The sequence below is a fragment of the Chrysochloris asiatica genome, unplaced genomic scaffold, assembly GCF_000296735.1.
Source record: "Chrysochloris asiatica unplaced genomic scaffold, ChrAsi1.0 scaffold00004, whole genome shotgun sequence".
Taxonomy (NCBI): domain Eukaryota; kingdom Metazoa; phylum Chordata; class Mammalia; order Afrosoricida; family Chrysochloridae; genus Chrysochloris; species Chrysochloris asiatica.
In genome coordinates this window covers 24,184,589-24,198,502 of record NW_006408522.1, presented here as the reverse complement: position 1 = coordinate 24,198,502, position 13,914 = coordinate 24,184,589, and the positions used below count along the sequence as shown (strand labels likewise).

Here is a 13,914-nt window from a genome sequence, read left to right as displayed (position 1 = left end):
GTTGTTGTCCCTCATATATACCTATATACTGCTTGGCTGAAAATTGGGCCACGAGGGTGAGTTCTGTTCTAGACCTAAATGGTAGCCAAAGGCCATACATAGTCTTGAGTTCCTCCAGTTCGTGAGTTTTCTCAAAATGCTATTGTTTTCTGCAAGATTACATTTCTGTAAATTTGCTGCAAAGCTTCAATGATTTGAGGAGATGCCTACTTGAGTTTTGTTTAAAATTTTATGTTAGCCCATATATCAAAATTGTTTTTATTTCATAACACAAAACTATCCTTTTATGGCATTTTAAAATAACTCTAATGTGACTAAAATGAAGTTTGGCCATCCTGGCCTCCAAGGAGCACTCTGGCTGCACTTCTTCCAACACAGATCTATTGGTTCTTTTGGCAGCCCATGGCACTTCCAATATTCTCCTCTAACACCATAACTCAAAAGCATGGATTCTTCTATGGACTACCTTAAGACAAAAGGGACCAGTCTCTGGAGAAGGATATCATGTTTGGTAAGGTGGAGGGTCAGATAAGAAGAGGAAGACCCCCAGAGAGATGGATTGGCAAAATGGCAACATCAATGGGCTCAAGCGTGGTAATAATTGTGAGGTTGGCCCAGGATCGGGCAGTGTTTCATTCTATTTGTGCATGAGGTCACTCTGAGTCGATAACGACTCAATGTCACCTAACAACAAATGTGACTAAGAAAAGTGTGTTACTGAGAGAACTTGTCTGCAGCCATCCTCTGATCACAATGGTATGTTTAAATACATTTTGTTTGAAATCTACCCGGATGAAATGGATTGATAGTAGTAACACCTTTTTTACTTGCCCTCAATAAAGATGTTTAAAACTTATAATATAAGCAAAACCTACTATAAAAGAGAAAAATATTATAGATGGAATATGATACATACAAACTTCTGAACGTAGTTCGATGAAAATCAAAGTACTCCTTTCTATCAGCATAGTGGAGAATTTTGTCCATTTGTGATCAGTATATTTTTCATCATTAAATTTTCAATTTTTAACAAAAATTAATTGGAGCTTTTAGATTTAATCTAGTAAAGTGAGTACACACATCCCGTTTCTCTTTTTCCCAAAGTTCCATGAAATTAAGGAATAGATTTTTTAAATGAAGTCATAAGCATTCTATAAAGAAAGAAAGAAGTCACACAGTTTGAGAAAGTTAGGAGATGATATGAGGTCTAATTGACAGTGATAATAGCACAGGGAAAACCGCAACCCAAAATTCCAGAGAAGAGTTATCTTCTCATGGGAGCACACTGGAGATGGTCCAAGCTTGGAAATAACAAATACAATAGCTGGAATTATCCCAGGAAAAAGCTACAAGATAATTAATTAAATAACTGATCTTGGTACATCTGGGCCTGTCAAACCCATCCCAACTTTCCCTCCCCTTTTCTCAAATATTTCAAGCAAAAAAGCAAAGAGATGGAAAATATGAGAAAAATGAGTAACATGATGGATCAATCCGGGAAATCAATTATCTGTCTAATAGGAATTCCAGAAACAAAGAAAAGAGACAATGTAAGAGAGGAAACCATTTAAGAGACAGTAGAAATTTTTCTCTGTTTTAAAGAAAGATTCATGTCTTCATATCAAAAGAAAAGTGCTAGGCAGGATGAATGTAAAGATTACTACACCTCCATAGATCTTGAGAAACTTTCAGCATTCCAGTGATAAAGAAAAGAAAATCCTTTAAACATTTCCAAAAGAAAAAACAGAGCATCGCAGAGGAATGTGATTCAAATTGATATCAGACTTCTCATCAGCATCTTTCAACACTTAGAAGACCAACAAGTAGTAACTTTAAAGTTCTAAGAGATAATGGTTAATTGCATGGATTCTATACTCAGTCAGACATTGAGCAAATGTAATGTCAAAACAAGAACATTTTTGGATTTGCAAAGATTCAGAAAATGTACCAACCATAGATTCCACTTGGAACTCAATGATGTACTAGAGCAAAACGAATAAAAGAATATCAAATAGCACATGTTGTTTAGTGCCGCTGAGATGGTTCAATTCATAGTGACCCTGTGTAGAGTTTCCAAGGAACAACTGGTGAGTTTGAACTGCTAACCTTGTGGTTCAAACCGACCTTGTAGACGAGGGCTTATCCTACAATGCCACACCAGGACTACAAGCCGAGTACCACTTAGAAAAAGTAAAGAGGCTAGACATAAAAGTAGAAGAAAGCCCATGGGGCATGGCATATAGACTGAGATGGTAAAGGGTGAGAAACAGAATTATATTTTCTGTTTTGTGAATTCAACCTTGTGATTATTTTTCAATGAATAGCAGTGGCATGATACACGCTGTTTTTACAGTGGTTCCATATGTTAATTGCTGGACTGTGAACCACAAAGTCTAAGGTTCAAGTCGGTCTGCTGCTCCATGGAGAAAGATGAGACTTTCTACTCCCTTCAAGATTTAAAACCTGAGAAACCCTAAACAGGGTCACTATGATTTGGAGCTGACTCGATGACACTTAACAAGCACAACAACATATATTTAGAATTAACTTATAACAAAATACTGAAGTTACAGAATAGAGTGTACATGTTAAAAGCTTTAACAAAGTAAAAATAATATAAGGATAGAACATGAGAAGTATTGTTGTGGTTGTTAAGTGCTATTGGGTTAGTTCCGACTCATAGTGACCTTACATAAGGTTTCCAAGGAGCAGCTGGTGGACTTGAACTGTCAACCTTGTGATTTGCAGTCCAGTGATTATCCTATAGCGCCACACCAGATAAAACATGAGAAGCGTAGGTAGTACAAAAATGGGAGAGTATCCTGGTGTGGTTCTGTGGGTTAATGCGCTGGACTGCAAAGTTGGTTTGAACTGCAAGGTCAGTGGTTCAAGCTCACAAACTGCTCATCAGAAACCAGATGCACGATATCTATGGGTTGGAACCGACTCAATGGCACTTAACAACAACATCATTCTGCTAATGCCATATCCTTCAAAGTAGAGTATTGAAAACTATTACTTCAGATTGATAAATCACAGAAGTATTATAAGTGAAAGAATTTGCTTTAAAATAGTTCACTTAAAAATAATAAATTCTAGATGGGTTAGATACAACAGAATTGGCAAAATATTCATAATTATTGGAGCTCAGAAATATGTCTCCTTTTATATCTACTTGAAATTTTCTATTAAAATGTTAAAATTAAATAACAATTGAATAAATTAGCATTAATCAGATTATAGAAATGTAAGCATATTACTCAAGGTTACAACATAATAAGGGAAAAGAGACAGAATGAGAAGCTAATATAAGTGGTTTCTTCTGGGAAGTAAGGCTACAACTGGAGGTTTCTTTCCATTTTTCTGGAGTCCTCTGTATAGTGTCTTTTCTTTTCTTTTTTTTTTTTTTATTTAAGGTTTTTATTGTGTATTGAGTGACAGTTTACAGGGCAGATCATCAGTTTTACATTCAACAAATCATACACCTTATTTCATTACAATGATTATAATCCCCTCCATGTACCATCAGTTGACAGTATTTCTCGCTATTCTCTTTAGCTTTAAAAACAACAACAACAAAAACAACACAGGCATATATAATCATTTACACCTCCAAAGGGCACATTTTGCAAGTCTGCCTCCTGGCCACCAGCTCTTAGACCCTCTCTTCCCGTGAATCTAGAGTTCTCAGCTGCTCCCCTTCCCATGACTCCATCTCTGCCTTCATCTCTGGTGTTGCTGCTTCTCTAGATAAGGTCCCAAATTCTGCTTGTGCTCTTCTCCCTTGATGGTCTTAGGGTCCTCCGTTTCTGGACTGTAAGATTAGCCACTCCCGTTTCTGTTACAAAACTTCTACCTTTACAATTGTGACAGTTGCAATTAGTCATGATAACGATTGTTCATTATTGAATCTTATTCCCGTCTCTTTTTACCAGACCCATCTAGACAAGATTAAAACTATTAAGTGGGGATTCTTTCTTCATCCTCATACTCTTAAAATAAACTCCCTCTTGAATCCTTGTAAGCCAGTCACTTTGTGCCTTTATCGCCCACTCATTTTAAGTAGCCAGTGTCTAAGTTGCCTGTCCCTATCTACCCTGTGTACAGAGGGGTTAGCATTGATACTTGATGTGAAGACTACTTCCCTCTCTGTTGGTATTTAGAGTTACTACCTCCATGAGTATAGGTCAGGTTCATCAAATTGTAGCAATTTACCCTTGTTTCCTTTATCCAAAAGAAATATATATATATATATTTATATATATATAATCCACTGGAGTTATGATTATCAAGCCATTGAGGCTAGGTCAAATGGGTACTGTCTGCAAGTTTGGGTGTTCTTGTGTATCTCCCCTCACTTTATATCAGTTGGATGCTTCACTGTCAACTCTAGCCCTCTGTTGCTATGTCCATGCCCATGCATTCAAGTGTCCCCAGGTCTTATCACACTTTGGACTAACCAGCCCTTCCTCTTCTCTCTCTCATCTCCAGGTCAACAGGAGTCAGTGGACTGTGGTTGAAATCTGCCCGTTTCTTCATTGCTGCCTTTCCCCCTCTTCCACACACCAGTAGACTAATGTGGTCTCCAGCAAGTTTACATGCTTGTTCATGTGTTCCCTTTGAGTTTCAGTCTTAGAGGAGAGTTTGTCCTGAAGGAACTTGATTACTTGCCTTGATAGCTTCCTGGCATACAGCTTGCTTTTTCTTGTAGCACCCAGTCATGCTGACATTTTTGTTTTGGGTTTTTCCTGATGATCTTTCTTTGTCACTTTAGCTGTTCCAGGTAGGTGTTTGTCCTTTCTAGTGGGAATGTCCCACCTCATAAGGTCCTGGATTGGACTCAGGATTCCACCTAAGGTCCTATACTCTGCAAAGGCTCTCCAAGAGGCCTGTTTCACTGGGCAAGTTCTAGATCCCCTTTTAGGTATTCCAATCAGTTATAGGCTGAAGAAGGGCTTACAAATTTTCTGTAATCATATTTCCCAACATTCTTTTCTATCCCACTCAATTATCTATTTTACAATAGTAGGAAAGGGAAACCAATATTCATAAGACAGTCAAGCATATTAGTATTATTTCTCCTCTTCAAACTATGCCTAGACCCCTGTATCACAGAGCCCTGTTGTTCTAAGTTTGAGCATGCATCATTATTTCCCTCTGTTCCACTTAGGCCATGCAAACCTGTCTCAGTGTTCCTCTATCTATCTTGTTCTTCTGCCTCCTCCCTCTTCTTGTTTTGCCCTCTCCAACACCTGAACTAAACCCCCCCACTCCAACCCCACTGTTGTGGTTACCTTATATTCCATTAACTCTTCCTTCCATTTAAGACAGTCTATTTTATCCTGTAATCTATCTGACCTTCTCACCGCCTCGATCTCTGTTCCTCTGTGTTTACCTTCTTTCACATTGTGATTATTTTGATCATAGACTGACCTCCCAAATCCCCTGTTCTTGACTCTTCCATTTGTGGATTGAGTTCAGGGTGATGCTGCCACAAACATCATTCTCTGGTTGTTGTCTGTTCTTGTTGGTTCTCAGTCCACAGAACTTCCTTTAGGATGTTTTTCATCGCAGGGTTGGCTTTGGCAAAATCCCTTAGCTTCTGTTTATCCTGTAATGTTTTGATTACACTATCCTATTTGAAGGACAGCTTTTCTGGATAGAGGATTCTTGGGTGGCAGTTTTTTTTTTTTTCTTTCAGGGTTTTATATATGTCTCTACATTGCCTCTTTGTCTGCACAGTTTCTGTTGAGAGATCTGAGCTTAATCTGATTTGCTTGCCTTTGTATGTTACACTTCTCTTTCCCCTAGCTGCTTTCAGGATTCTGTCCTTATCTTTGATTTTGGAGAGCTTGATTATTATATGGCTTGGTGATTTTCTTTTAGGGTCCATCCTTCTTGGGGTTCATCGAGCTTCTTGAATGCTTATCTTTTTGCTTTTCAGGATGTTAGGGAAATTTTCTTCCAGAGGCTCTTGAACTGTCTCCTCTGTGGACTTGTCTGATTCTTCCTGTTCGGAATGCTGATGTTTCTTAAGTTATTCCTCTTCATGTTGTCCAACATGAATTTAGCCCCTCTTCAGATTTTTTTATTCTTTTTTGTGCTTGCTCTTCTATCTTAGTAGTGTTGAGAGATTTATCTTCTAGCTCCCTATTTCTGGTTTCTATCTCTTCAATTCTATTCCTTTGCCCTTTCAGTGTATTGTCTATTTCTGATATTCTATTATTAATCGTTTGGACCTCTTCCTGTAGGTTTTGAATTGTTTCCAATGTTGTATCTATCTTATTTGATTGTTCCTGTAGCATTTTTCTGACTTCTTTATTTCTCAACTCCATTGTATAGTTTTGAAACATTTTATATAATCATTTTTCTGAATTCCTTCTCAGGCATTTCCAAAGCCTACCCATCTTCCAGTATGGAGTGTAGGTCTACTTCCAGCTCATTTTTCTCAGTCACTTTATCTCGTTTCTGGACATGTGCTGATATGGTCATCTGTTTCTGTTTTTGGGGCATATTCAGGAGTTATCTGTGGCCTTAATACTTAGATGGGTATGTATTTTGGTACTTATTATTCTTTCTGATTGCCTCCAGGTAGATGTGATTATGAGATGGGCTTCCCTTTTCACTCTTCTTCCTGAGAAATTTCTAGACACCACTGTTGGTCATTGTAATGTAACTCAGGATTTAATTTTTGGCCTATTTCCCTTTTAGTCTGCCTGTCCCACTCCACAATCCCTATTCAGGCCTTTTACCAAGTGATAAACAATTCAGGGCCAGCTATGGCCATTTTGCACTGCTGTTTGGTTTTAAGTGCAAACTGTCACTTTAAATTTTGAAGAGATATGTGCATGTGCGTAGTAGAACCCTCCGGGAGTGGGGGAGGATGTCCATTTGCTCAGGTATCCTTTCTAGTCACCAGAATGGAGGTGCACAGACGGAGAGAGACCAATGAACAGATACAAAAAAAAAATGTCCAGACTTTTATCTCTGCAGTTCTGTCAGGCATCTGTGGCTGTTCTGATCCTTTCCCCGCTTTGTCTCAACCAAGATGGCAGCTCTGGTAGCAGCTGAACATCTTGAGTTAGAAAGCAATGGATTTCTTGCTTCTGCTACAGATTGCCCTAGCTGTAAACCCTCTGAGCTTCTAAATATTCCTTTATATGAGGTTCAGAGTTCTGACACCATCCCCTGAGCCTACTTGGTCTGGTATTCCGTATTATTGCTGATGGAGCTCTTCACTGCACTATTACCTGAGCCACCATCTTATTTGTTCTCTCAGTTTCTTTATTTTCTATATGAAAATTTTATTTTAACAATAATAGTTGTTCAAAACTATGTCTTACGGAGATAGAATTTCATAGTTGGTTGAAGTGGTTGGGGCACCATATGCCTTTACTGCTGTTGCTGTATGCCATAGATTTGTTTAAAACTCACAACCCTAAACCATCCTTCTGTTGTGTATACGTTACTCTGAATCAAAACTGATTCCAAAGCACCTAACAATAATATAGGGGCCCTCTAGAGTAGAGTAGAAGTGCCACATAGGGTTTCTTAGGCAGGATCTTTACAGCAACAGATTCTAGGTTTTGTTCCATGTATTGGCTGGTTGTTCAAACTACCAGCCTTTCAGTTAACAACCAAGCACAAAAATACTTTTGGAGTTTTATCTTTCTAGTAGAAAGAAAAGAGGAAAAAAAGGAGACTGGTAATTATTAAGTCTCTTACACATCCACAATAGCTAGAACTGTGTGTAGATTATTTGGAGGCAGTAATAAAAATATTCTGTGTGCTTTTACAGTGTGATTTCTGCTCCTTTGGACAGTACCATTAATGGAATCTCATCTGTTACATTTTGGCTTATGGTACAGACATAGGTTTATGAAGATGAACTGTGTCACACCTGAATTAGGTAAATGGGAAGAAAATTCACTACACACTGCAATGATATGGTTTAGCCCAGAGAGATCAGAAGAAAAATTAGACAAAAGTACTTCCTTAGCAGTTGTTAGCACTTTAGATATTACAATCATATTTCACAAACCCTGCCTTCCAAGACCACTACTGGGTCCCCTACTGATCTGAAAATCTAGTTACTGCCTTGTAATAATCCTTTGTCATCTTAACCCACATAAACACTTCTTTGCCTTTAACTTGCAGCCCCGCTGGGCATTGCCTGTGGCTTCCTCTCTGTTCTGCACAGCAGTGAACCAGCTCTAAGAGAACATTACAAAAGGGGACAGATGATTTAAGTTATTTAATTATTGCATGTAACACAAATTCAATCCTAAGTGAGCATTTGAGCAAGGTCTTTTCCTATCAGTAAATAATTCAAAAACCAATAATAAAATACAAATTTTAAACCCTCAAATAGAGAAAATAAAGTATAAAGTATTAAAGAATAAAGTAGATAAAGAAAAAGGGCAAAGCAAATTGATATTCCCTGAAAAATACACTGTATTGCTTTCTTTCTTTGCATAGAAATATAAAAAGACCCAAGTTAGCCATCCTATACTTTAAGGTAAAAGAAGAAAATATGAAAGTCCAGGGCTTTGGTATTTGAGCAATAACAAAAATCAAATACTTATGATTCCAATGTTGTTCTCATAAAAAATAAAATAAAATAATAAAGTGGGGAAGAGGGGACAAGAAGAGAAAGAAAGAAAAATTTAAAAAGACCATGCAAACCTTCTGGAATAGATTAAAAGAAAATCAAGAATGCTCTATTGGGAAGACAGAAACAATAACTATGTTTGTAACCAATATTACTAAACCATCATTCTTTAAGCTTAAAGTTAAGCAGAGGGTTTTATTTATTTATTTTATTTGTTTGTGTTTTAAAGATTCAGAGAATGTTTTGTATTAAATACAGGGCCTGACAAAGAACATGAATCCTCAATAATTTTTTTAAAGGAGAGAACTCATGAGGAAATGAGAGGTTTGACAAGTTGCCCTTAAAAGTTCACATTGTGTTAAACAGAATCTCCCAATACTACGGACACATATGAATCACATGTTTAAAACAGGTAGTGTTCACATTTAATTCATAGACTCTCTTGAAAAACCAGAAGAGTGCCAAAGGTCATCCCCTGTTCCTTTCAGAAAGCTTCTGGGGGAAAAAAAAAAACTAGGCTGTTGCTAAGTGCCGTCAAGTCGGTTCTGACCCATAGCGACCCTGTATAGGGTTTCCTAGGAGCAGCTGGTGAGCTTGAACCGCTGACCTTGCAGTTCAAACAGCTTTGCAGTCTGGCACATTAACCCACAGCGCCACACCAAGACTGTTAAATTCAGTAGTTTCAACTTACTGCCAGAGTCACAAGGGACTCATAATCATGCATATAATGGCCTGAATACAAGGACCCTTGGAGAAATAAGGCGATTAAAGACTATTTTCCCCTAACTTCCTCAATAGAACCCAAAACTATGCACCGGGTACAATCATAAGAGATTCAGGCAGTGTTCAAAACATCAGAACCTAAGAAGCTGCAGCCCTCATGCTCATCTTCCAAGAACCAGTCTAGCACGGGGCAGCCCCAAGCAGTCGTAGGTCTACTAGATGGTCCCTACGCACCTCTGAGTCTTACTCTTGGACCCAGTCCACACACAGTGGCTACTTCTCAGCTGCTTGCTGTGTGTTAATCTACCTGTGGTAAGATCAACCAGACTCCCAGCAGGGCAAGGACTGTGGCTGCCTGCCAGTTTCCAGGCATCCATCCATTGGCATAGTTATCTATGGAATTACTCTTCAGATGCTTTCTATATCAGGACTCAGATCCTTTTGCTGATATTTTTTAAACAAGGTATGACCATAGCAAATGGCCAAAAGGTCATCATGCTAACCTTCAGATGGAGAAACTTACACTGAGATGGTCTGACGTCAAAGACAGAAGGTCTTCATTGGAAGGATGAAGTTTTTCAAACAGAATAGTATCTGCTCCTTTGGAATAAAGCTTTATCTGCCCTTCTGGGTTTCGAACTGAAAGGAAATAAAAATTTTAAAAAAAGGAAAATTATATTGTCATAAATGAAATCCATCAAAATTAGATTCTTCCAGGGTTCCAGGCAGGCAATTTGGAAAGGGGAAGAATGTCTTAGCCAGCAATAAAATGTTCATCGCCTGTGGTTAAAAGATCACAACCTAAGTTCCTTGACTTTATTACTGTTTTATTAGCTTAAAAATATTCCATATTCTACTGGAATCCTTTGAATTCCTAAACTTGGAAACAAGTATTTGCATTCTGATGCATAAGACCTCCCTATTATTGATTATTACCTATTGTTTTTGAAGGAGCTCTGGTAGCACAGTGGTTATGAGTTGGGCAGCTAATCTCAAGGTCAGCAGTTCGAAACTACCAGTGGTTCCGTGAAAGAACGATGAGGTTTACTATTCCCTTAAAGATTTATAGCCTCAGAAACCCTACACAGGGTTGCTATGAGTCGGAAATACTCCACAGCACATAACCACCACTACCACTGTTTTTGAAGGGTTGATACATTCAAATTAGGTCTCTGTATTGAACAGAATTGAGAGCTTTCTTTGCCTGTCTCCTGGTGTGAAATTCAAGGCCTGCTGCTATTATAAATCATCTCCATATGGAATTCTAGCCATTCAAAGCCAGTTTTTGCCTTAATTCTCAACCATTGCTGACGTATTTCTTTGCTTCCTTTACTTGTTTTGAAAAGCCCAGCCATTCTTGTTGGTTCATTCTTGGTCACATTCTGTCGGTAAGAAAACTTCACACAGGGGGTTGACTGTGAAAAAAATAAAGATTACAACTACTTCCCACTAAAAGTTCAGATTAATAGAGTAATTTTAACCTGTACCCCATGTTTGGGAGTGACAGCCTTAGCTGACTCCCCTCACCTCCAATCCACCCATATATTGCTGTCAGACAAATCCTTTTTTAAAACCACAGGACACTCAAGGAGTCCCTGGGTGGTACAAATGGTTATCTTGGTGATCCACTTCCAAAGGTTACAGCCACTAGGGTAGGGGAAGGAGGCCTCAAGACACTTGGCTTAAATTTGTTAGCTTGACTTTACATCCTGGCACATGGTAGGTATTTAATAAATGACACAGGAGTGTATTTCTTCCCAGGAACTGCCTAAAATGTAAGACAAATGCCTGGGTCACAATTTCATGGTCTCTGACTCTCATAGGCTTCATCAAGTGAGTCAAAGTCCACTCGTTTATGTCTTTACTCTAAAAATAGAATGCCTCAAAACAGATGAAGATAAATATTTGCTACTATTGATTTAATGGGATACAGAATTTTGAGCTGGATTTAAAGGAATATAAATAGCAAAGTACAATAAGTTACTTTTCACCCTTGTTGTTGTTAAATGCCCTCGAGTCAGTTCCAACTCATAGCCACCCTGCATTGGGCTTCTGAGGAGCTGCTGGTACACTTGAACCACTGATCTTGCAATTAGCAATCCAATGTTTAGCCTGTAGCTTCACACCAGGACTCCTTTTATGTACTCCTGTTGTTGTGAGCTGTCATGTCGGTTCTAACTCACAGCGACCCTGTATAGGATTTCCAAGAGAGTTTGGTGTCTTTGAACAGCCGACCTTGCGGTTATCATTCCAGTGAGGATGCATAGTCCATGTTTCTCAATGTGCCTGCTCTATGGCTGCTGATTATATACCAGCCTAAGATAATCAGTTTTCAGATATTCTGGTTGTATCTGTAAATATTTACCATAGTAGAAAATGAAACTGAGATACCTTACTATATTGATATTATTATAGCATTAAATGAAAATATTATCACTATTATAATAATAAACATTACAGATTAACAGAAATATCATTTCTATGAAAAAATGATATTTTCTAAAACAAAAATTTAGCGAGTAAGTAGCATTTTTACATGGACACGTTTCTTTCTTTCTTTTTAAAATCTTTTTTATGGTGCTTTGAGTGAACGTTTAAACATTTCTTTAATTTCTATCTTGTTGTTGTTATGTGCCGTGAAGTCAGTTCCGACTCATAAAGACCCTGTACATGGTTTCCAAGGCTGTAAATATTTACGGGAGCAGAAAGTCTCATCTTTCTCCCGCGGAACAGCTGGTAGTTTCAAATTGCTGACCTTGTGGTTTACAGCCCAATTTGTAGCCACTACGCTTTGTTGTTGTTGTTACGTGCCGTGGAGTCGGTTCCGACCCATAGCAACCCTGCACAGGGTTTCCGAGGCTGTAAATCTTTACAGGAGCAGAACGCCTCATCTTTCTCCCGTGGAACTGCTGGTAGTTTTGAACTGCTGACCTTGCGGTTCACAGCCCAATTCGTAACCACTACACTACACTACTAGAGCCACTACGCTACCAGAAGATAATTCTTAAATCTACTTCTGTATTTAGTCTTTTGTGATACCACTTGTTATGTGAACTCTGGAGAAATCCATTGTACACTCTTGAGAAAATGAAGGTGAAAAAGACAAATAGCTCCTTGATACTATTATAAAAACATTTTTGTCATGTTGTTGCTGTTAAGTGCCATTGAGTTGGTTTTGATCCATAACTACTCTTTATATGTTTTCTGAGGGGCAACTGGAGAGCTTGAACCACCAACATTGTGGTTCAAACCAACGCTGAAGTCCAGCAAACCCACAGTACCACACCAGAACTCCATGTCAATGTGAGACCCCTGAAAACCCTTCAATGCCCCTGGTCCACATTGAGAACCACTGGTCTCGGGAAATCATGAACTGGTTGTGATTTGTACAAACTTTTTACATGTGAAAAGTTTACATGTGTAAACAGTCTAACTTCTAAGAACTTTTCAGCTCTACAATTTTCGGATTCAATTAAGAGTTTTCATCCTTAAATCAGCATTAACCCTTTAAATTTGAGTTTTTATAAATCCAATTTTATGGAATCCTGTTAGAGTTTATTCACTAAACATTTCCTTTAGCAGCTCAATAAGTTTTATGTCTCTTTTCCATCTAAGACTTCTGTTAATTTCTGTTAGAGTTAATAAAATCCCAGTCATTTCAGGAGCTAGTCTTTTAAACATTAATTAAAACAGAATGTAACAGTTTGAATTAGAACTATGAAAATGATCTTTCAATAGCCAAGGTAATATATGGCCAGACAGGGAAAAGATCGTGTTTTTTTCATTTATAGAATTTTATTCCATTGCTTATACTTTAAATGGACCTTGTTATGCAATGGTCAAGTGTTCACCTCTAACCTAAAGACTGGCAGTTCAAACCCACAAGCCTCTTCATAGGACAAAGACATGGCAGTCTGCTTCCATAAAGATTACAGCCTTGGAAACCCTAGAGAGCAATTCTACTTTGTCCCATGGGATTATTATAGATTTAAGAGCAGAGTGTTTGGTTGCATTTGGGGTATCTTTTTAATATTGGTGTTTTGAAGGATTTGTTGTTGTCACTGTTGTTGATACTAAGTACCATTGAGTCAGTACTGACTCATAGCGACTTTATGCAGTGCAGAACAAAACACTGCCCAATCCTGGGCCAACCTCACTACTATTGCCATGCTTGAGTCCATCCATGCTGCCACTTGGCCAATCCATCTCGTTGGGAGGTCTTCCTCTCTTTCTCTGACCCTCCACCTTACCAAACATGATATCCTTCTCCAGTGACTGCTCCCTCCTGACAATATGTCCAAAGTATGACAGACGAAGTTTGGCCATCTTGGTCTCCAAGGAGCTTTCTGGCTGCACTTCTTTCAAAACGGATCTCTTTTTTCTTTTGGCAGCCCATGGCACTTTCAATTTTCTCCTCCAATACCATAACTCAAAAGCATCAATTCTTCTATGATCTTCCTTATTCACTGTCCAGCTTTCACATGAATATGGGGTTATTGAAAATACCATGGCTTGGGTCAGGCGCACCTTAGTCCTCAAGCTGACATCTTTGCTCTTCAACACTTTAAAAAGGTCTTGTG

At 38.4% G+C, this 13,914-nt stretch overlaps 1 protein-coding gene across 1 annotated transcript in view; it reads right to left on the bottom strand.

Moving 5' to 3' along the window:
* ATP8B4 (ATPase, class I, type 8B, member 4) overlaps nucleotides 1–13,914 on the bottom strand; it is a 266,323-nt gene that overhangs the window by 65,883 nt on the left and 186,526 nt on the right. The window contains exon 16 of the mRNA XM_006831865.1: nucleotides 9,858–9,973. Coding sequence (XP_006831928.1) covers nucleotides 9,858–9,973 — 116 coding nt within the window. The remainder of the gene's footprint in view (nucleotides 1–9,857; nucleotides 9,974–13,914) is intronic.